The sequence below is a fragment of the Lemur catta genome, chromosome 17, assembly GCF_020740605.2.
Source record: "Lemur catta isolate mLemCat1 chromosome 17, mLemCat1.pri, whole genome shotgun sequence".
Classification (NCBI taxonomy): domain Eukaryota; kingdom Metazoa; phylum Chordata; class Mammalia; order Primates; family Lemuridae; genus Lemur; species Lemur catta.
In genome coordinates this window covers 50,007,041-50,028,508 of record NC_059144.1, presented here as the reverse complement: position 1 = coordinate 50,028,508, position 21,468 = coordinate 50,007,041, and the positions used below count along the sequence as shown (strand labels likewise).

The 21,468-nt window shown below is 57.7% G+C and overlaps 1 protein-coding gene across 3 annotated transcripts in view; it reads left to right on the top strand.

Moving 5' to 3' along the window:
• OSBPL2 (oxysterol binding protein like 2) overlaps positions 1 to 20,302 on the top strand; it is a 37,361-nt gene extending 17,059 nt beyond the window's left edge. For all 3 annotated transcript variants that reach the window (XM_045528915.1, XM_045528916.1, XM_045528914.1), the window contains exons 4-14: positions 1,729 to 1,804; positions 3,283 to 3,417; positions 4,143 to 4,240; positions 8,343 to 8,525; positions 10,111 to 10,218; positions 10,862 to 10,951; positions 12,795 to 12,918; positions 14,477 to 14,605; positions 16,401 to 16,524; positions 17,408 to 17,498; positions 19,011 to 20,302. In XM_045528915.1, the coding sequence (XP_045384871.1) occupies positions 1,729 to 1,804; positions 3,283 to 3,417; positions 4,143 to 4,240; positions 8,343 to 8,525; positions 10,111 to 10,218; positions 10,862 to 10,951; positions 12,795 to 12,918; positions 14,477 to 14,605; positions 16,401 to 16,524; positions 17,408 to 17,498; positions 19,011 to 19,113 (1,261 nt within the window). In that variant the 3' untranslated portion in view covers positions 19,114 to 20,302. The remainder of the gene's footprint in view (positions 1 to 1,728; positions 1,805 to 3,282; positions 3,418 to 4,142; positions 4,241 to 8,342; positions 8,526 to 10,110; positions 10,219 to 10,861; positions 10,952 to 12,794; positions 12,919 to 14,476; positions 14,606 to 16,400; positions 16,525 to 17,407; positions 17,499 to 19,010) is intronic.
• Positions 20,303 to 21,468: the final 1,166 nt, after the last annotated feature.

Below are 21,468 nucleotides of genomic sequence, written 5' to 3'. Positions count from 1 at the left end.
ACCCCTTGCCGGTTTCCTGCAGATCTATTCTTCCCAGACAACCAGATTAACCCTTTGTCTCATCTGAGTTCTGTTGTGATGCGTTGACCTCTGACCCCGTGAAGGTAGGAAGGGTTTCGTTAGCTTGGTGCAGCGAGACCATGTTCTGTTCCCCTCCCACCACATGTTCGCATTCACGGAGGGAGCTTCTGGGGACAGTGCCTGTCACGAGGGGTCTTCAGTCCTCGTCAGCAGAAGCAGGAAGGCAGGACGGGCAGTCGGGTGGTCAGGGGGTGCCCCAGAGTCGGTGGCCTGGGAGGGTGGGGCTCGGCGCACGTCCGCAGTCCTGCCCCTCCTGTGCGGGACTGTACCTGACGGCTGTGCACACGCCTGCTTGGTGGGTCCTCGCTGTGCCCTGCGTGCCTCCCTCACCTGTCACTTGCTTGCCCAGCAGATGTGGGAGCCCCTCCCCTGTGCTCTGGGGCCCTGTCCGAGGGCAGCGAGGGCCGTCTGTCCTCCCCACCACGTGCACCCCGACCCTCGTCCACACCCAGAGGTGCCCTTCTCCTCCCACAGCCCGCGGCCCCCGGGGCCTTCTTTCCTCCTCCTCCTCATCTCAGTTCCTTTTCTTCCTTCCCGTCTCTGCAACGGTCGTATCCTTGGGGACCCTCTCCTGACTTCTGTGGTGCCAGGTCCCCTCCTGGCAGTGACCTCGAGTCATGGAGTGCTCCCCAAGTGCACCAGCAGTGGGTGGAGCTGGGTGCCAGTTTCCGGTGCCAGGTGCCCGGCGCTCAGTGGTTTTCTTTTCCGCTGGCCTCGTGGCTGCCGATTCCTCTTCCTCTCCCCGAGATAAGCAGCTTTGACCCCCTGCCCGACATGACACCCCCGGGGCGCAGCTCGGGTCTGGCACGAGCATGTGCTGTCGCCGTCCTGGAGATGGTGGCCCTGGGGTCAGGGCTCTGCGGGGCTGGTGCAGACTGTGCTTCGGAGCAGCTGCCACGAAACACGAGTTCAGCGGGAAAGCTGGGGTCCCGGGGAGGGCTGTGAGCAGCGGGGCCCCGCGCCCCGCCCTGTGGTGCCCTGCCAGCGGTGTGTGTGGGTCCCGCCTGCCTTCCCCCAGAGCCTGTGTTGGCATCGGCCCTCAGACCCCTCCCCCAGGTGGAGACTGTCTCATTCCAGCGTGTGTTCCCAGGGCCACCACGCAGCCGGGCCAGTGGCCCCCAGCGCAGTCAGCTGGGAGCGGCGGTTGAGGATTAAAGTCTCGTGGTGCAAATGTGACTGTTGGGCCCCACTGCAGTTGGTCGGAAGGCTGCCCATGAGGGATGCCCCTCAGGAAAGACAAACCTGTGTTTACAAGGGGCTGGAAAGGTTTTCCTAATCCACGTCACCGTGGTGCCCTCGTGGCTGCTCCATCTGTGGTCCTGCCGCTGCCCAGGCGTCTGCTCTCCGTCAGGGGCCACGGTGGGCCATGCGGTGTGCGGGGCAGGGCTCCCCCCTGGCCGCTGCCCTGGCCGCACTCGAGGAGGGAAGCGCAGTGTAGCGCTGTGGAGCCAGGACCCCCGTCCTCCTGGGTGTCCTCCGCGTCCCCAGGGAGCCCTGCCCAGAGACCCAGGAGCGGGCGAGTCTGTCCTGAGGTGTGCCAGAATGCAGAAATGCCGCGTTTACATGTAAAATTAAAGAGAAAAGTGGCCCATGGTGGGTGAGTCTCGTGTTGGAGTCGCCCACACACACGCCCCTTGTGTCCCACAGGACGTCCCTGCCCGCACCCATGTTCACCAGGAGCGACTTCAGCGTGTGGACCATCCTGAAGAAGTGTGTCGGCCTGGTGAGTGCGGCGGCTCAGCTGGCCTTGCGAGCTCACTGCCCTGCACTGCGCGTTTAGGAACAGCGCGAAGTTAAGGCACTAAAACAGGAAGAGACAGACGCCTCAGGACAGTGGCGTGCTGGGGGTTCAACACGTGACGTCGGAGCCGTCACACGCGCCTGTTCAGCCCGCGGTTCTGGGAGGTGCTCTTGTCAGCCACCCGTCGTCTGCGTGAAACGGTCCCCGGCCAGGGGGGCTGCAGGTGCGGCGTCAGCCACACGCCTCTGTCAGGTGCTCAGGGTTTGGGACAGAAAAGCCAGTGGAGAGTGAGTGTCCAGAAGCCTTTTCCTTCTATGGTCCTCCCGCCTGCTGGTGCCCAGGCCACGCCCCCCCATGGTCCCTCCGCGCGGCCCCTGCCCGCCCGCTCTCGGGCACCTGACGCTGGAACTCAGGCTCCATGTCACAGATGACGCACGTCTGTCTCTCAGGTGTCCCTCTCCCATGTTCTTCTGATGCCGTTTGTTTTTTGCCCTTATCCATTTGAATCCATTTTTCCCCAAAGGAAACGTCATTTTTTTCCTCAACTTTTTATTTTAAAATAGTACAGAGTGTTCCCGTGCCCCCACTGCCCAGCCTCCGCTGGCATTGGCATCCACGGGGTAACCGCAGGGCAGCAGTCGAAACGGGGACTCCTCCTCGACTGAAGTCCACGCTGCACTCGGATGTCCCATGTCCCTGCCGTTCTTCCTGCCCCAGCCCCCGGGGCCCCCAAGCACGTGGACCAGAAGTGCCCATCAGCCTCCTGACAGGCCCTGTGACTCGCTTGTCCCTGTCACCACTGAGTAGCTCCCTCCTCCTCCTCCTCTGCCTCCCACGAGGGCACCCCAGACCCCGGTCCTCCCCTGGAGAGCCCGTGCTGGTGTGCACGGCTGTGCCCCTCCCGCGAGGCCGCCTGTCTGATCTTTCGGAAATGCTATCCTAGAGAGCCGGCCTCCCGCTTCCCGGCTGCTCCGAGCCGCACAGCGCCCAGGGCACAAACCGGGACACCTTTGCCTGCTTTGGGGCCTCAGGGCAGAGCCTCAGGGCTGCGGCACGGAAGGTCTCACTTGCCAGGCCTTTCCTGGCACCTGGTGGCAGGGGGACGCCAGGGACTCTTTTTCGTGACATGAAGGCTCTGCTTTGGGACTGCTGCTCGCGAGTGCAGAGGGCATCGTGTGGTGTCGGGGCATGGTTCCCCGGGCGGGTCCGGGAGCTCCTGCTGCTGTCCCCGTGTGCGGAGTGGGGTGCTGGCCGGGGAAGAGGGGAGGGCTCAGGGGTGTCTTGCAGGAAGATTGCTCTGGGCTTGGTGGCCTCCGTGGGGGTTGGGGGAGGCCAGGATCACTGGGCGGGGCTGGGGCCACGAGGTCCTGAGTCTGCGGCTCGAGTCTGCGGCTCAAGGGGGGGGTGGCGTGGGCCGCACGTCAGGAACGTAGCGAGCAGGTCTTCGCTGGTCCTTCCAGGAGCTGTCCAAGATCACGATGCCGATCGCCTTCAACGAGCCGCTGAGCTTCCTGCAGCGGATCACGGAGTACATGGAGCATGTGTACCTCCTGCACAAGGCCTGCCGCCAGCCCCAGCCCCTCGAGAGGATGCAGGTGGGCCCTGGGTTTGCGATGACAGCCACCGCGTTTGAACACCTTGCCACGTGGGAGTGGGGACTCACGCTCTCGCCTGGACATAGGACGACTGTGAGGACGGCCACGGGGCTCAGCTGGTGTTGGGCCACAGCGTCCCCACGGGTCTATGATCACAGAACTCCCAGGAGATGCCGTGTGGCTCTTCGCATCCCTGGAGCTCCCTGCTGCTTTGCCAGGAGTCTCAGCCTCTCCGAGCTGCGGGTGGCGGGCCCTGCCACGGGGCAGTTCGTGGGTCCTCTGGCACCATCCCTGCCTCACGTGTGTGTGTGATTGTGTGTGTATGGGCGCAGGTGTGTGCACGTGTGTGTGCACATGAGTGTGTGGGCACACGTGTGTGAATGTGTGCTCAGGCCTATCTGTGTGTGTGAATTTGTGGCCTGTGTGTGTGAGACAGACAGACGGACGTCGGGCACCGTCTGCAAGGAAGGGCCCGGCCACGGGTGTGGGAAACAGCGTGTGGTTCCTCCTTTCTGCGGCTTTGAGGGTGTGGTGGGTGAGGGTGACAAATGACACTCCCCGGAAGTTCTGTAATCTCAAGACGTGTTGCTAGTGGAAGACTGGAAGGTCACCTCAGAGGAGGTGACGGCACCAAGAAATCAGGTGCCGTCCACGCTCCACGCGTCGGCGCCGTTTGCCGCCTTCCCTAACCGACGTTGTCCTTTCCCGCCCTGCCCTCCCTGCAGTCCGTAGCTGCCTTTGCTGTCTCGGCCGTGGCCTCCCAGTGGGAGCGGACGGGCAAACCCTTCAACCCACTCCTGGGAGAGACGTACGAGCTGATCAGGTAAGAGAAGAGGGGCCCGGCGCGAGCGTCTGTGAGTAGGATTCTTTGGATGACGAGCGAGTGATTCTGTCACCCGCATCGATCCCTCTGCCCTGAGGAGGATCCGTTCGGACTAAGCTTGCTCACTCGTGTGCGAGACTACAGGCAAGAAGCTGCTTCGTGTGCCTGGAATGCTGTGTCAATGGTGTGACAAAGCCCCAGGGAACGTAGAGTTGAGAACAGCACACGTTACTGTGTTAGACGCGAGAGTGGGGATGTACAGTGCGTGTACACAGGCAATTTCACATACGTGTGCAGCGTAGACGAGACGTGTAGATTGGCTGGTTTCACTAACATGGAAACAGGTGCTGATGTGTGATGCTGGCCCGTTTTACCAAAGCGTAGTCGTGGATTCTGGAGGAGAAGGACGATTGCACGGAGGGGTCTGCTCCCCAGGCCCCGCTCCCCTGCAGGGGGTGAGGGTGGGTGGGGGGCGCTGGCCCAGCCAGCACGGAGGAGACCACCCGGATCTTTAAATGTCATGGAAATTCCTTCCTGCGGAGTCTTCCTCTAGGCCGATCACCGCTGCATCCTAGACCTCCCCCCGCCCAGCCTCCTTCTGGGCCCTGGTCCCCAGCACACAGCCCTGCGACTGGACGCCTGGCACATCTGCCGTGGCCTCCAGAGGGAGGGCTGGGCGGGCGTTCTCTCCCCGCACCTGTCGCCTCAGGGCTGCTGCGGGTATTCAGAGAATCGTCCCAGAGGATTCCCCAGGAAGGGGCCGCTGAACCAGCAGATAAAGCCAACAGCAGACAGCAGAGATGCTGGCACCGTGGGGACTTCTTGGTCCTCAGACCAACACGGTGGGGACCCGGGAGTCGTCGATGAGCGCAGATGTGTGAGCTCCTTCCGGGGCCCTGTGCCGGCGTCTGGGGCGGTTTCTATCCCGCCTCCCCCTAGAGCCTTCTGCTCCGGACGTGCCGTGCGTGTGCCAGCAGGTAGCATGTGAGCAGCCATCCCAGCGCAGTTCAGAGCGGTCTCGCAGGCGGGGGTTGAATTACAGGTCTGGAAGAGGGAAGAGAACTGCACCCCAAGCTGCGCCCTGCCCTCCTGACGTGGGTCCCACCTGGCCGGCGCCTCTCTCTGCACACTGGGGGCTGCGGGGGTCCTGAGGTGCTGGCCACGCGCCCGGCCCAGGAGCAGAGTGCAGACAGGCGCGCGGGAGGCCCTCATCAGCTCGGCTTAGCACCGAGTTCTGTCAAGGGGGCGGTTCAGCCATGAGAATCAGCCTCCTTTTTGGATTCTGGGTTATTTGAGATTCTGTTGGAATATTTAATTAAAATAAATAGTTTTTTTTTTTTTTTTTTGAGACAGAGTCTCACTCTGTTGCCCTGGCTAGAGTGAGTGCCGTGGCGTCAGCCCAGCTCACAGCAGCCTCAGACTCCTGGGCTCAAGCGATCCTACTGTCTCAGCCTCCTGGGTAGCTGGGACTATAGGCATGCGCCACCATGCCCGGCTAATTTATTATATATACATTTTTAATTGTCCAGCTAATTTCTTTCTATGTTTTAGTAGAGACGGGGTCTCGCTCTTGCTCAGGCTGGTCTCGAACTCCTGAGCTCAAATGATCCTCCCACCTTGGCGTGGGATTACAGGCGTGAGCCACCACGTTCGGCCTGTTTGCTTTTTTATTTACAAGAGAGTGGTCTTTACAGCTAAGTGCAGCTCTGGGAAAAGCAGGAGGCAAAGCTGTCCTCGTGGTGGCGGCTTCCTTTCATGGGGGTGCGTGTGGGAGTGCGCATGTTTGCGTGATGCGATGGTGCCAATCTGAATCCTCTTCCACTTTCTGTGATGTCGTAGCTTCTCTGAACTGCAGCTTTCATTGGTTCTAAGGCCGTGTCTCACGTTGCCGCGTCTACATGTCGTGGTTGGTTCGCAGCAGTTTCTCTTCCATAAAACCCAGTGACAGTGTTATGCACAGTGGCATCTTGAATTCCGAGAAGAACCATTCTTTTGAATTGAAAGGTCGTTATTTCGGGCCCTTTATTGTACCTTATGTGTTATCAGTGATTGAGATTTTTTTCCAATGGTGAGTGATTGTGGGGTTCAGGGGTGTTGGTTTGCTTCAAATGGGCCTCTTATGTGCAAGAGCTTCGGGGTGTGCCCAGGTTTGCATCCTGGCGGGTGTGTGGGGAGGAGTCGTTGCCCGTAGAAACACAGGCCTCCCTGCAGGCTGCACGCTGGGCACCGCGCAGGTTGGGAACAGCCTAAGTGCCATCGTTTCAAGCTCTGATCTGCCCCTGGCCTGCCCAGGTGGGCCAGCTGCTGGTGGGGGATACCACCTGGAGCTTTTAGTTTGATTTAGGGGGGACACTGAGTGGTTAAAGGCCCGTTCTCGAAATCCCATTGCCTCTGAGGAGGCAGGGCCAGTTAGGAGAGGGTGGAAGTGGTGGCCAGGGTGCCTGGTGGCCTGGGCGGAGGTGCAGCCCAGCAGGAGGGATGGTGGGGACAGCTCTGCTTCTGCAGGTTAGAAATGGGGAAACCGAGGCCGGGACTTGTCCCAAGAATCACTCTTGAGGGAACCTTTTGTTCTGAATTCATTCTGTAGCACAGTCTTCCTTTTCTAGATGCTTCTCTTGAGCGGCAGTTCCCATGGCTGGCTGCCTGCCCACCTGCCTTCCTTTCTGCCATCAGCACTGACCTATCTGGCTGCAGAAAATTGTTATTATTATTATTATTATTATTTTTTTTTTGAGAAAGAGTCTTGCTCTGTCACCCCGGGTAGAGTGCAGTGGTGTCATCGTAGCTCACTGCAGCCTCTAACTCCTGGGCTCAAGCGATCCTCCTGCCTCAACCTCCTGAGTAGCTGGGACTGCAGGCATGAGCCACTGAGCCCGGCCAGGAAATTATTAAAATATCTTGAAAAACATAAATCAGAGCAGGAGAAAAGCTCTGGCTGGTAGGAAGGAAGAAGATGGACGCAGAGAGCACGCCCCCCCCCCTCCCCGAGATGCTGACCAGTGTGTGAGGGGCAAGTGGCTGGTCTTTCTCAAGACCTTCCCTCGGGCTGGGCCAAAGTTCCCCAGACGGGAAGAAAAACCGAAACTCTCTGTAGACTGCGGTGCACGCCGCTTGTCACGTTTCTATTTCCAGACCGCACTTGTCAGCGTCTGCCGCATGCCGTGCCTCCGTGAGACCCGCGGGCCTTCTGGAGCCGCGACGTGCGTGTGCCAAGTCCTGCCCCGATATCTTTCATCCTGCAGATTCCGCTTGGGACTAAAAATACACCTTCTTTTCTTAGACAAGTCTTCATTTTGTAAATTATATACCTTGGTAGACAACCTTTTAAAATCTAGTTTTTCTACTTTTCTTCCTCTCTAATGATTGGAAATTCTAATTCTAGTTAAGTTAGTAATTATGTGGTTTAGCTTTTATAATTTTTAATGACTACAACTGTAGGTGTATTCACGGTTCCGGAACAATTAAAAACTGACATTTTTATTGAAAAAGAGAGTGCTGAAAATCCTATTTCCTGGCCAGGAGTATTTTGGGGTATAAGACATGCCATCACGAAATTTCAGGAGCCGTGCAGACAGGTGGGAAGGACGCCCTCCCGAGGCTCTGGGTCCCGGCTGGGCTGCTGGGCAGTGGGGGTCCCCCTCGGGTCACAGTGGCGCCTGGAGGCGTATCTGGAGGAGATGCTTCTCGACCTGTGCCAGGGGCACCTCTGGCCCAGTGCCCGTGGGCCCGGGTGGCCCCAGGGAGTGTGTGCAGGGTCAGGGCGGAAGGCCCCCGGCACTGTTGCTTGTTGTGTGTGGGGTCTGGTGTGCTATAAGGTGGCCGTTTGTGTGTGTGTCTGTCTGGGGTCAGCGTCAGGCCAAGTGTGACATCAGAGGGCAAGTGGTGGATGTTTCTGCCAGAGAGTGCCACGCCTCCGCGAGCCCGCGGGCGGGGGTGAGCCCGGGGCTTCCCGGCCCACGCGTGCCGTGTGCGCCAGGTGACGGCTGCGCGGCTGTGCCAAGACCTCTGTGAGCTGACCTGTCTTTGATGTTGCTGTCACTGACATGGCTCTTACCTTTCCCTCTGCCTTCCCTTCCTCCTCCTGCTTTCCTTTTGGACCCAGGGAAGACTTGGGATTCAGATTCATATCCGAGCAGGTCAGCCACCATCCCCCAATCAGCGCATTTTACTCCGAGGGCCTCAGCCAGGACTTCCTGTTCCACGGCTCCATCTACCCGAAGCTGAGGTTCTGGGGCAAGAGCGTCGAGGCGGAGCCGCGGGGGACCATCACGCTGGAGCTGCTCGCGTGAGTGGTGGCGCCTGGGCTCAGCCTCTTTGGCAAACCGGGACGTGTGCTGTTGGCTGGGAGGGAAACCACTTTCCTTCAGCTTCAAGGCTGTTCCTGCTTGTGGGGAATCCTGTGCTCCTTCTGCCAAGGCAGCCAGCCCTTCCCACAGCGGGAGCGTCTTCCGGTGAGGTTCCTGCTCAGGAAGGTGTCACTTGGGGAAATTCTTCTCACCTCTGACTGCTGCCATGTTGGCAGCACAGCAAACCCAAACATAGCAGCTTAAGGGCGGGTTTATTGTCTCGTGTGGTTTCAGGGCTGGGGTCCGGGCAGCAGAGCTCCCGGCAGGTTGCGGTGGAGGCAGCCAGGCTGCGCGGAGGCTGGATGGCCACGCACCTGCTTCCAAGCTCCCCCCCACTGCCGAGGCTGCCCGCAGCATGGCACGGCAGCTGCCATCCCTCAGGGACAGGCCATGGAAGCCACGGAAGTGACCCTCCCCACACCCAACCTGCCGTGTGCGGTGGTCACACTGGCCTGGCGGAATGTGAGGGTGACCTAGGGTTTGAATTCCGAGAGGAATCGCTGGAGGGGCTGCCCAGAGGCTGCCCCCCCACTCCTGCTCTCCCTCAGTCTCAACCCTCTCCAGTCCAGCCAGCGGCAGTCAGAGACACCTCAAAGCAAAAAGTGAGTCCCCAGCAAACGCCAGGACATTGAAGACCCCCGTAGATACACAGCCGTCACACGCGGTGTTCTCCGAGACAGGAGTCTTGTTAAGCCGCAGCCTGCCGCGATGAAGCATTTGATGCAGCATTGGCTGCGTGGCGGCCCGGCCTGGCTGGTCGCAGGAAGTGCCACAAGGCTCTGGGGGAGCAGGGTCTCCGCGGCACCGCCCGGGGAGTGCGTCTCGGGTTGCCAGGCCTGCGAGGGCCGCGTGGGGCCAACACGGCTGGGGCTCACGGCGGCCTTTGCTTTCTCGGGGTGAGGCCTGCAGAATCAAAAAGTTGCAAACCTGATTGATTGACAGGTTTGGGTTCCAGCTAGGAAATTTGAGGAATTCCAAACATATGCCACGAATACTCCTGCTCTGAGTGGAGTTTCGCCCTTAACTGTGGCTCCTTCACACAGCCTCTCTTGAGACAGGGACCTGGTGACCTGTGTCTCACATTGCGGGATTTTCCTCCTTGGCGGGGCCATGTGGGAGGATGGGGAGTAGAAGAAAAGCGTTACAGGGTGCTGCTGGGAACGGAGGGCCCTCCCACACCCCCTCCTGCCGCCCCATGCAGGACGGGCGTCACTGCAGTGTCTGTGAAGTGGCTTTGCCTCTGGCAGCTTCACAGAAAGCTATTGCTCTGTTTCCGTCTTTTTTTATCGCTTATTAACTTGTCTTGACATTTAAGTAGAAAGCTTTGTTGATGCTACAAAGGGAAGAAGTAAATTTCAAACAAATGCTAAATAAACAGACGCCCTGGGAGGGACTTCAAAGCAGGGCTCTGCCCTTGTGCGGGTCCGCAGTCGTGCTTGGCTCTGCCTGGTCTCTGCGGTTTGAGTCACGTGGCGTCTTTGCTTTGCTGGCCCCTGACTTGCTTATCTTCTGGCCTTTTCACAGACACAATGAAGCCTATACCTGGACCAACCCCACCTGCTGTGTGCACAACGTCATCATCGGGAAGCTGTGGATCGAGCAGTACGGCACGGTGGAGATTGTGAACCACAGGTAACGGCGCCCGCCGGCTCCCCACCGTCCAAGGCTCCGGGTGGGGCTGAGTGAGCCACAGGGCGTCCGTGTTGCAGGGTGACATCTAGCTCTGGGGGAGGGGCCGCTGCTGCCTCGCCTCCTCCCTTCTGCCCCGGCTGCTGCCGGACCCTCCGCCTGCCGTCTGGCCACAGGGTCATCAGGGTGCTCCTTGGTGGTGGTGTTTTCAGTCCCAGTATTCGCTTTGTTTTGAGAGTTTAACCGACACCAGGGAGTGGTGCCATCCCCAGGCGAAATGCGGTGACTGTCCTCAAATATCATCTGCCGTCCCATCTCTAACGCGCGTTCCTGGAAGTTCACGGCTGGTCGGCATTGCTGCTTAACAGCCTTTAGTGAGATATAAGTGACGTGTCATAAAATTCACCCATTTCAAGGGGGCACTTAGACGATTTTTAGTAAAGTTACTGAATTTTGCAGCCGTCCCCCCCAGCCGGGGTTGGGACATCTCTGTCTCCACGGGTGTGACAAGGGCCCGTCACACCCATCTGTAGTCACTCCCGTGCTACCTGCCCAGGTGGCCTCCAGCCTGCTTCCCCTCTAGAGATTTGCCTTTTCTGGACGTTTCCTGTCACGCCACAGAAGCCTGTGTTTGCTTTCCCTGCAGAACTGGACATAAGTGTGTGCTGAACTTCAAACCGTGCGGATTGTTTGGAAAAGAACTTCACAAAGTGGAAGGGTACATTCAGGACAAAAAGTAGGTCTGCGTCCGCACGGGTTCCCGGTGTGCTTGCGTGGCCATGGCGTGTGCTGCGCAGACGAGGTGGTGATACCGTGGCTTCCGTGCCCTTCTCGCTGCCAGCCTGCGTTGTGTGTCGCCAGGCAAAACTCACAACCTGAGCCGGCAGGGGCGTCACTGCCACGTGACTGGCTCACTGCAATCTTTAAATCAGGGACTTGTACAAGTTTTTGTGAGCAGAGAAACGGTCACTACTGTTTTAATGAGTTTTGGGAGGTTTTCCCCGCACTGGGTTAATTACTTTACGTTCTGGGTCTCAAATTTCTCAACTTTTTTTTCACTAAGGAATTTGAGCCACATATAATGTCAAGAGATTTCTTCCAGCTCCTAAAAGCTGTACATTTTCAGTTAGAAACCAGTCTCCAATTTAAAACAGTGGGTGCTTTTGCTCCGTCCACCCTCTCTTGGTGCCAGAAACTGGCCTGCTCAGACAGCCTGTAGAATGTGTCAGGCTTGAGACCGACCCTTTCCCTGCAAGTCACACGAGGACTTGGCGTGTGGACCTCCACGGCCATCCTGCTGGTGGGTGTGGTGCTGCCCAGCACCCTGGGCAGCCTCTCCCTGCTGGGTGTCAGCTGGGAGAGACTGGCCTGTCCCTTCACAGAAGCAGGTGGGGGGGCCGAGGCTGACACCCACGGACCCTCAGGGAGCTCGTGGAAGCCGTGTTTGGTTTTCTGGCTTTGCATCCTGAATTCAAGTGTGCTCCTTGCTTGGAGCTGGAGAGCTGCCCGGCCATCTCTCTGTAGCCTCCGCATGCGGGTCTGCAGGCCATGCCTGCACTCGCCTGTGTGGCACACGCGCCCTCCTGTGTCCGGAGCCTGCCAGAGCAGCACTTCAGGGAGAGCTGCCACGGTGCGCTCTTCCCCGGAGGAGGCAGAAAAGCAAAAGCACAGAGAGAGTGCACGTTGCAGTGGCTTCCCTTCCCTTTGGGATCGGGCAGAGAGCCCTGGTGGCTGATCTGTGAAGATCTGCAGACTTGGTGTCAGATAGAAGGAGCAGGCAGGGACCAGGACAGAGCAGACAGCACCAACCCAACGCTGGAAGGGCTGTTTCTGTGGTATTGGTACCGAGAGAAAGGGCTGTAGGGCACATAGCGCAAGACAAACAATAATATTGGCCGAGCATGGTGGCTCACGGCTGTAATCCTAGCATGCTGGGAGGCCAAGGAGGGAGGATCGCTTGAGGTCAGGAGTTCAAGACCAACTTGAGCAAGAGTGAGACCCCGTCTCTACTAAAAATAGAAAAAATTAGCCAGGCATGGTGGCAGATGCCTGTAGTTCCAGGTACTCGGGAGGCTGAGGCGGGAGGATTGCTTGAGCCCAGCGGTTTGAGGTTGCTGTGAGCTAGGCTGACGCCACGGTACTCTAGCCTGGGAAACAGAGCGAGACTCTGTCTTAAAAAAAAAAAAAAAAAGGAAACGATAATATCAGCTTGAGTTCGGCTCAATTAAGGAGAATTATGATACGTGGACACATCCGGCTTTAAAGTTAAAAACGTGCATGTTCTTCCTATCGCTGCCTGGTCCCCACAGTGCTGCAGGCCGCTTTTAGGGTTTGTACCTTCATTTTCTTTCCTACTTCAGTGCATCAGGGTTAGGAATAGCTACCCCCAAATGGCATGAGTCGAAGTCCCAAAATGCACATTTTCATCTTTGCATTTCTATCCTGAGATATCCCAAAATGTAGAAGACGGCATGGCGGGAGGGGAGTTTATTCTGTGGTCAAAGTCAAGGTGCTGCGTGTTCAGATGGGTAGTTTGTAACCGCTCTTAACCCGGTCTCGACGATCCCATTTGACTGCAGCAAACAGAAGCTGTTCATGATCTACGGCAAGTGGACGGAGTGCCTGTGGGGCACAGACCCCGTTTCCTACGAAGCCTTTAAGAAGCAGGAGAGGAGAGGCGGCCACCCGCGGAAGGCCAAGCTGGTAAGGGGCCCCCTCCCAGCCGATACCCGCGGAGCTGAGCCGGGGGCGGGGGGAGGGCTGCCTGGCCGGCGCCAGCTCAGGCGTAGCGGGGAGCCCAGAGTGCCCCCATGGCCCAGCCAGGAGGGACGATGTTCAGAGCTTGTCTGTCTGGATGACACTGCTTGTGTATGAATTCTGGCGTTGGTGGTGGCGTTTGTCTGTGTTTTGACTGAGAGGATGCAGCTGTTGTAAACCGTGGGCTCGGGGTGTCCTGTGTCATAGTCTCTGTCCCCCCAGGCTGGAAATACCCGGGGGAACCTCACATCAGGCCGTTTCTTTTCTGGTAGCTCCAAGTTCTGGGCCCTTTTTAACGAATCTCCTTTCTTCGTTACCTGGGTTAGCCAGACATAGTTGAAAAATCAAGTGAACTTCATTTTTGTCTTTCGCTTCTGGGGACCAGATGATGTGCTCAGCAGTGAGAAGGTGCTGGCAGGGAGTTTCCGCCTAGCGCTTCGGGACACCGATGGGCTCGAGCCTAGTTTTTCTTGGGCTCAAACTGCAAGTGCTAGTTCAAAAGGTGTGTCATTTTCCCAGACAATACACTGGAATGTACCAAACCTGAGATGTTCAGTGTTTATTTAACAAAAACATTCAACCTCCTCCAGAATTCTGTTTTCTATATTGTAATATTTAATGTGTGCTGTTAGGCACCTTTTCTAATCATTCTCTTTTATTTAAAAAAAAAAGATAAAACTGCATTTGAAGACTACACAGACTCAGAATGTTAGGTCCAGTTAGTAGCATCTTTTGACGCTTTCTCTTGGCCTTCGAGTTCCTTTGGGCCACCGGAGACGGGGGAGTGTTTTCTGCGGAGACCTGTCCGGAGCTGTGTCTCAGCCACATCCGCCGCACAGCCGCGGCCAGCGTTGGCACCACCGTCCAGAGTCAGGCCGGGAGTCTTGAGCTGTGGCGCCCCTGTTAAGTGTCCTGCCTTAACAGCTGCATCCAATAAGCCACTTTCTTTTCGCAGGACCTATTTGTATCTTTTTATTAAGAGGAGATTTCCGGTCAGGATTCAGTCTAGAAATGCTGAGATACCATGAAATCGCCACGTGTGAACCGCTTCTCGATTGAGAGCAAAAGGCAGCATTTAGCAAAGCCTCCCGGTCTCAGAGACACGCCTCTCGGGAGAGTCACCGTTAGCTCTGTGAACGTGCTATTTTGGAAGGTGTCACCCCATGTAGCCGTGTTCCGACGCAGTAGGGTGACCTTGTGGTGCACGCGCTGCTCCCAAAAGGAGCGTGTGCCGTCCTGCCTGTCCTGCCTCTGGGGGTCAGCACGGCGCGGCCCTGCACGGGGCTGTGAGCCACTTCAGGGGCAGAAGGCCTGACTCCTCTCCACGCTGATCGACAGGATCGCAGCCTGGGGAGGAAATTTGATTTTCTCCTTGGTTAAAAAAGGAAAGGCCGTGTCGCTGTGCTCGGGCCGGTGGCCGGTCTGAAAGGTGCTCTGAGAACAGCCCTGCTCCCGGCGGCCAGCTTTGCGCTGGGCTGCTGGACCGCGGTGCTCTGTGTTTCAGGACGACGGCGCCGAGAGAGCTGACGGTGACGTGGCCGACGACGTGCCTGAGGTGCAGGAGACCGTGCAGGTCGTCCCGGGCAGCAAGCTGCTCTGGAGGATCAACACCCGGCCCCCCAACTCCGCCCAGGTCTGTGCCCCGGCGCCCCGATACCCCTCGGGGCCAGGCCTCAGTCCACACCCGCCCAGGCAGGGCCTCAGCCTGGCTCTGTCCTTGCACCCGCGCTGCCCCCGGCCCCGTGTCCCAGGGCAGACAGCAGACCGGGCCCCGCTGCTGCCGCGCTCGCCATGGGGTCTGGGAGCCCAGGCCGCGGCAGGACAGGATGCGCCGCGTCCACTGCTGCACTGACCCTGGCTCAGCCACGCCCTGGGTCCCACGCGTTGGAGCTGCCCTCCAGGCACACGCTTGTCCCCCTGCCAGGAGTGTCACACACGCCTGTGCCCGCCAAGGCCTCTTCTGTGGGTTGGAAGAGGGTTCCGGCCTGTTTGGGGAGATTGTTTTTCTGACTTGTCAATTTAGATGCTTAACTGCATTGTGACATTAGTTTCTGATAATTACACTTACAATTTTAATTACACATAAAATAAATCACATATATAATACAAATAATACAAAATATGTAATATATTGTGATACATATTAATATATTATTACATGATGGATATATAATATTATTTAATAAGTTCTATTTTAATATCTTACATCATTTACATATAAAATACACATAACTTACTGTGAACATTTGACTGTATTCGTGTGTCCTGAGGAGCTAGCAGAGCTCGTGTAGAGAAAGAGAAACAGAACAAACACTCGCTGCGGGCACAGTGCCCGGCCCAGCACCGTCACCCTGTCAGTAGAGTGTGAGCTGGCATCGCGGTGCCAGTTAAGAGTTTTGTTTAGAGAAACTCAGCCTTTTCAGGGAAATCCTCCTTCCTCTGTCCTTTGGTTCATGGGATTTATTGAGTCCCTCCTGCGGCCAGGTGGGCCCGGGGCTCGAGGAGGCAACTTGGACACCTGGCAGGCAAGGGGGCGGCGGGCGGTGGACACACACCTGAGCACCACGGTGCCTTGTAAGGCACCAGGGAAACACCTGCCCGGTTCAGTGCTGTGGCTTCAGTGACGAGGAGGGCGGGCACCCAAGGGAGGGCAGGGGGACAGCTAGGCAGAGTCCCAGGCGCAGACGGGGGCAGGAGGGCCACAAGGCCCGCAGCTGTGGGGGTGGGGGTGTGGGCTCCGAGTGACATGGGGCACCGGGGAGTCATCTGAGCAGAGACTGGATGGGGCTGGCACTTTCCGTGGCCCTGCTGGCTGCTTGCTGAGACCCTATGGGGACAAGGGCACAGAGCGGGTGGGGGTGTGAGGGCGGTGCAGCAGGCCCCTCAGGTGCTGGGCTGCAGACCCCTCTCAGACCCCTGGGAGAAGCTGGGCAGACACATGTCCAAGGCGGGAGTCAGAGTCCGGGCTGGAGAAGGAAACGTGGGTGACGCGGGCACAGGGTGGACGTCCCCCCGAGCTCGGGAGCCCCGGCCTGAGGTCTGGCAGCCCCGGGGTGGAGCAGCTGCACAGGGCGCAGAGGAGGCACGGGCTCGGGGCTCAGGGTTTAGGGCAGGACACGGGTGGCTGAGACAGGACAGTTTCCAGCGAGCAAGCGAGCGGGTGGCATGAATCTTCTCTCTGTGAAACTGTGAAGGAAAAAGAAATTCATGCTAATTTTGCTGTCGCGCCTCAAACTGTAAAAGTTCCAGCCGCAGCGTGTGACAAGTGCGTAGTTAAGATGGAAAAGGCGTTGGTTTGTGGGTGGGAGACATGAGCGGAAACGCACCCCTGCGGCGGGCGCCCGTTGGGCTTGGTCTGTCCGTGGCGGTCTCGGGTCGTCCCCCGCGGCCGGGGGCTGCTAAGTCGTGTCTCTGTGCTGCTCTCGCAGATGTATAATTTCACCAGTTTCACCGTGAGCCTCAACGAGCTGGCGATGGGCATGGAGAAGACCCTGCCCCCCACGGACTGCCGCCTGCGCCCCGACATCCGTGGCATGGAGAACGGCAACATGGGTACGCTTGCGGCTGGGGTGGGGGGACTTGAGGGCAGGGGCACCAGGTGACCCTGCGGGCTGCGGAGCTCAGCGTAGGGCTGCTCCAGCCTTCACCGCTGGACATCCGCAGGGCTCTCCTGCCCTGGACCAGGCCTCGGGTGAAGACAGTAGACTTAAATCGCCAGGAAACGAAACGAACAAGAGTATATAGAAAGTACATGTCCCTGATTGTTCATGACCAAATTCAACAGACGTGAGGGCGAGAGTCGCTGTGGAGGGGCTCGCCTTCCTGATTCACCGACTCATCTGGATCAAATAACAGCGAAACCCCTTGCTGGCGACGCTTGTCCGTGTGCCCCTGGCTTGGTATTGGTTGTATTTTGGTAGAGAAACCCACCTCAGGGGTGTGGCTGGGAGTGGAGGTACCTGCCCCTCTGGCTCCAGCGCCGTGAGGCCAGCGATGGCCTCCCCGGCAGCCACACGGCAGTTTGTCCTGACAGGTCGAGGCTCAGTGGAGCTTGTCTTTAAGAAAGAAACAGGTGCTGGACTCACATACTTAGGGGCTGTGCTGCCCTCGTGCCTGGCTCGGCGTCGGGTGGCATTAAGTCGCTGCGCAGGGTTCAGACACCCGCAGGCACGCCCTGCGTCACGCTGCTCCAGGGCTCGTGCGCACACAGCTCCACGTGGAGCTGCCCCATGGGTGCAGACGCCACCGGGCCCTGGCACCTGCGCCTGCACTTGGTCTCCTAGTCAGAAGGCTCTTTACCTGTGGCTTTGCAGCCAAAGGGGGACTTGCCCCCTGGGGTCTGGGGGCACGTGGGGTCCTGAGGTCTCTGTGGGACGTGGACAGGAAGCGCTGCTGTCCGCCCAGCGTACCCAGACACATGTTTGCTTGGACCTAGACCTGGCCAGCCAGGAGAAGGAGCGGCTGGAGGAGAAGCAGAGAGAAGCCCGGCGGGAGCGTGCCAAGGAGGAGGCGGAGTGGCAGACCAGGTGAGGGCTGCGGGGCTGGGCGCCGGGGCAGCCAGGAGGGCCACATACACACCGGGGCAAGGAAGGAAGCCCCCTCACCCCCCACATACCCCCGTGGCCAAGCAGTAGCTGATAAAGGTAGTGACACCAGCAGCCACGCCCAGCTGTCACCGTATGGATAAGGGTCCCAGGTAGGGCACACCTGCCTGACTCCACCCAGCTGGGAGTGGCCTGTGCACAGGGCCAGTCACCTCAGACCTGGGCCTTACTGGCACGCTTCAGTGGCGTATTTGACCCAAAGCGCTCTTCTCCAATACGGCAAATTTAAAGAGAAGATGTCATGTGACCCCCTCTCACTCAAGGCGAGTACACCCGACGAGAGAGCATTAGTGCAGCCCCCACGGCCACGTTCCACACTGTGGGGTGAGGAGCACCCGGGCTCGGGGACCTGCGCCCCGTGAGGCCATGTGGCATGGAGCACCCGGCTGGAGCCACGCTCAGGCTGGCCTTCAGGCCCGTGACCAGGAGAGGTTCTGTGAGAGTTAAGTGCCGTGTCATTGAGATGTGGGTGGGATGGGACACGGAGCGGCCGTGTGCACACACAGGCGACACCCCTCCCGCAGAGCCAGCGAGCCGTTTTCCCACTCAGCCGCCTTAGACTGATGTTAGTGTCTTTATTCTTTAGTGTCCCAACATGAGAATAATTCAGTTAACAGCGATTTGGTCAGTAAAGCGCCACATAAGTGAAACATGTTTGTTTCAAAGCTCTGGGTGTTTTGGGCCGTTTCGGTCCGTCAGGCAATGCCCTTCCCAGTGTTCGTTTCCAAGGCCAGTAACGGCCGCGTCTGTGACCACGTCTGTGACCGCGGTGGCTGCTACCCGGAGGCCCATTCTTAACGCCTGGGCTCCCAAGTCTAGTTAATGTGAGGCTTCTGGTAGTTGGATATTTGGAATTTGTCCTTGTTCCCGAGAAAAACAGCTTGAAAATAGTTGGCCTTCCTTCATTCTGCTTTTTTTAAATATTAAAAAATATATTGTGAAAATAGTGATTATTTATCCTCGGGAAACAGTTCCTTCTACTGTTCGAGCCCCCCAAACACTCCCCGGTCCCCGAGCACCAGCGGGACCCACGGCAGCAGCGGGACCAGCCCGTCCCCAGGCCCAGCAGGTGCTGGAGGGCACAGCCACCGTCACTCTGCCTGTCACCTCTTCCCTTGTCCTCAGAAACAATCCTAGGTCGGCTTAAACAAAAGGCCACGTGAGCTTGTAACTGCTCTGGCCTTGAGGATGTCCCAGCGTTACTTAGGACAAGTGACTGTCCTCTGGTAACGTCCTCTGCGATGGTTTTGTGTTGAGTTAACGCCGTGAGATTTTTGGGACGGGCAGCTGACATGGTAGGTGACGTTTGTAGGTCACAGTGAAAGTGTGCTCAGCAGTTCCCAGTTGAAGTGGTCGCCCTGGGCTGCATTTTTCAAACAGACAAAGGCCAACGGCCGTTTCCTTGGGGCTGAGCGCCGTCTCTGTGTTCTGCAGGTGGTTCTACCCGGGCACCAACCCCTACACGGGGACTCCCGACTGGCTGTACGCGGGCGATTACTTTGAGCGGAACTTCTCTGACTGCCCAGATATCTACTGAGCACCTCGGGGCCCCTCCAGTGGCCACGCTGACCTTCGCCGCGGCAGAAAGGGACTTTCTAACGACCGTGTTCGTGGAGATTGCGTCATCCCCGGTCAAAGGTTCAAGTCTAATTAACTGTTGATTGCCAAACACTCTGCTACTGTGCAGCCTCTCCATACAGCTTCACTTGGGATCATCGTTTTCATTAAGGTTTAAACAGGAAATTCCTCTCCGCTCCCTCTGATGTGACGAGAACCCGCAGGGGCTGCTGGGCTCGCGGCTCCACTGCCGGCTGCGTGAGGGAGGCGGGAAGCCGCGGGGTCTCTGTACCTCGCGGGGCAGAGGGCTTTGCAAAGTGTTTTAAACTCGGACCATTGTGGGGAAAGACGGACTTGGAAATAACCCTGCGGAGGGCGTGTGAAGGCCGGGAACCGCTTTCTAAATTATGCTAATACAGAAGGGAAGATTTTCAGAGCATCAGATTGAGTGAAATGAACAGGTGTCAGATTCTGTATTTTTTACCAATCTTCAATAATGTAAAGATTACTTTTGAAATATTTAAGTTAAAATTACTTGAATAGTATTTTGCTGAAGAGCAAGATATGCATTAATCACCAGTTGTATACTGTCCAGAGTGAAGCATCACCGTGACAACCCGGAGTGGGCAGCAGCAGTGAGAGTCGGACCCCCCCGACGCTCCCACCCTGAGGGAGGCCCAGGCCCTGGCTGTGGGCACCCTGTTGCCGCCAAGCCTCACTGTCACCGCGCACCACGCCCACATCTCAGAGGGGGGCCATTCTTACAACACTCCGCCTGTATCCATAGCACTCCCAGTTCCGTTTCCCGGCATGCATGTGTGAAATCCAGTGAATCCCGTCTGGTCGTGCCTGCGGGAGGGCCAGAGGCAGAGTCTCCTTACGGTGGCGTGATTAAAGTTATTGAACCAAAAGTAGGTGTGTGTCCATCTCAGCACTCGTCTGCATCAGGGGACTAATGTTATTTATGTAGAAATGTCAGCATGGTAGATCATGGTAGAGCTCTTTGAATCAAAGACAGTCTGCCGTGTGTGTGTGTCCCGCACATGCGTGCACACACACGGCTGTATGGAGTGTGGGTTACTAAGTCAGGCACTTCTCAATGAGAGGTCATCGTTGTGTGTCTACGCTTCAAAATCACATTTTTAATTAAAACACTTCTAAAAAGCAAATACTTGTTTTGAAAGCTTGATTTTGTAGCTTTGGAAACTGGGAGCGATGGCGTTTCCGTGGAGCCTGGTGTCGACCTCGGGGCTGTGGTCCCTGTGCCACCTGCTCACGAGAGTCCCGCAGAGCCACCTGCGACTTTCAGGTGCGTCTGAGGAGTCAGGGCTTTGACTTTAGGCAGAGAGGAGGTTCCGAAACACCTGCTGGTTGGAAGGTGGAGCCCCCGGGCGCCGGGGGAGGCTCCCATTTTCCACACGGGCTGTGAATGGGCTGAGCCTCCACGGAAGACAGAGCTGAGAACGTCAGTGGGTAAGACCCCGAGACACACTTAAAGCATCCGCATTTAGGCAAGTTTAACAACTGCTTACAGATGATTCCATTTTTTACTGCTTAAAATGCTTTGCCAGCAGGTCTGTATTTCTGTGTCCTGGGGCCAGGCTCTCAGTGTCCAGCCTCACACACGGCCCCCGCCTGCCCCACCCCGGCCGGGTCCCTGTGCACACACAGGTGTCCCCAGGTCCAACGCCGGAGCAGGAGGGGGAGGAAGGCTGGCAGGAAAACACGGCCACGTTTTCGGGTTATTTTAATTTCTGGTTACAATCTTTTATTACTGCTGTTTCCACAAAGACACATAAGAATGCTGTCGCCTAAACTTTGTCGCCCTTGATATACTGATGTCAGTATCTGTAACAGAGTTTTCCAGTAGAAGATGCATCTTAAAAGGTGACGGGCCCCCAGCACCGTGGAGAGCAACGGCCTTCTCCAGGGCCACACGTTTGTGTGACGCTGTGTGCCCGCGACCTCGGGCCGCAGAGTTTTTAAAAGCAATCCTGTACCATAGCGCGATTTCAGGGACTGAAATGCCTAGCAAGCTTTTTTCCCAGCAGAACTTGCTATTTCGGTTTGGCTCCTAATGAAGGGCGTGCGTGGGCTGCGTGTCCGAGGCGGGCATGGGCTGCGTGTCCGTGGTGGGCGTGGGCTGCGTGTCCGAGGCGGGCATGGATTGCATGTCCGTGGCAGGCGTGGGCTGCGTGTCCGTGGCGGGCATGGGCTGCGTGTCCGTGGTGGGCGTGGGCTGCGTGTCCGTGGCGGGGTGGGCTGCGTGTCCGTGGCGGGTGTGATGCTGAGCAGACGCACGTCCTCCCAATGTGCGTGTGGCCAGTCGTGTCAG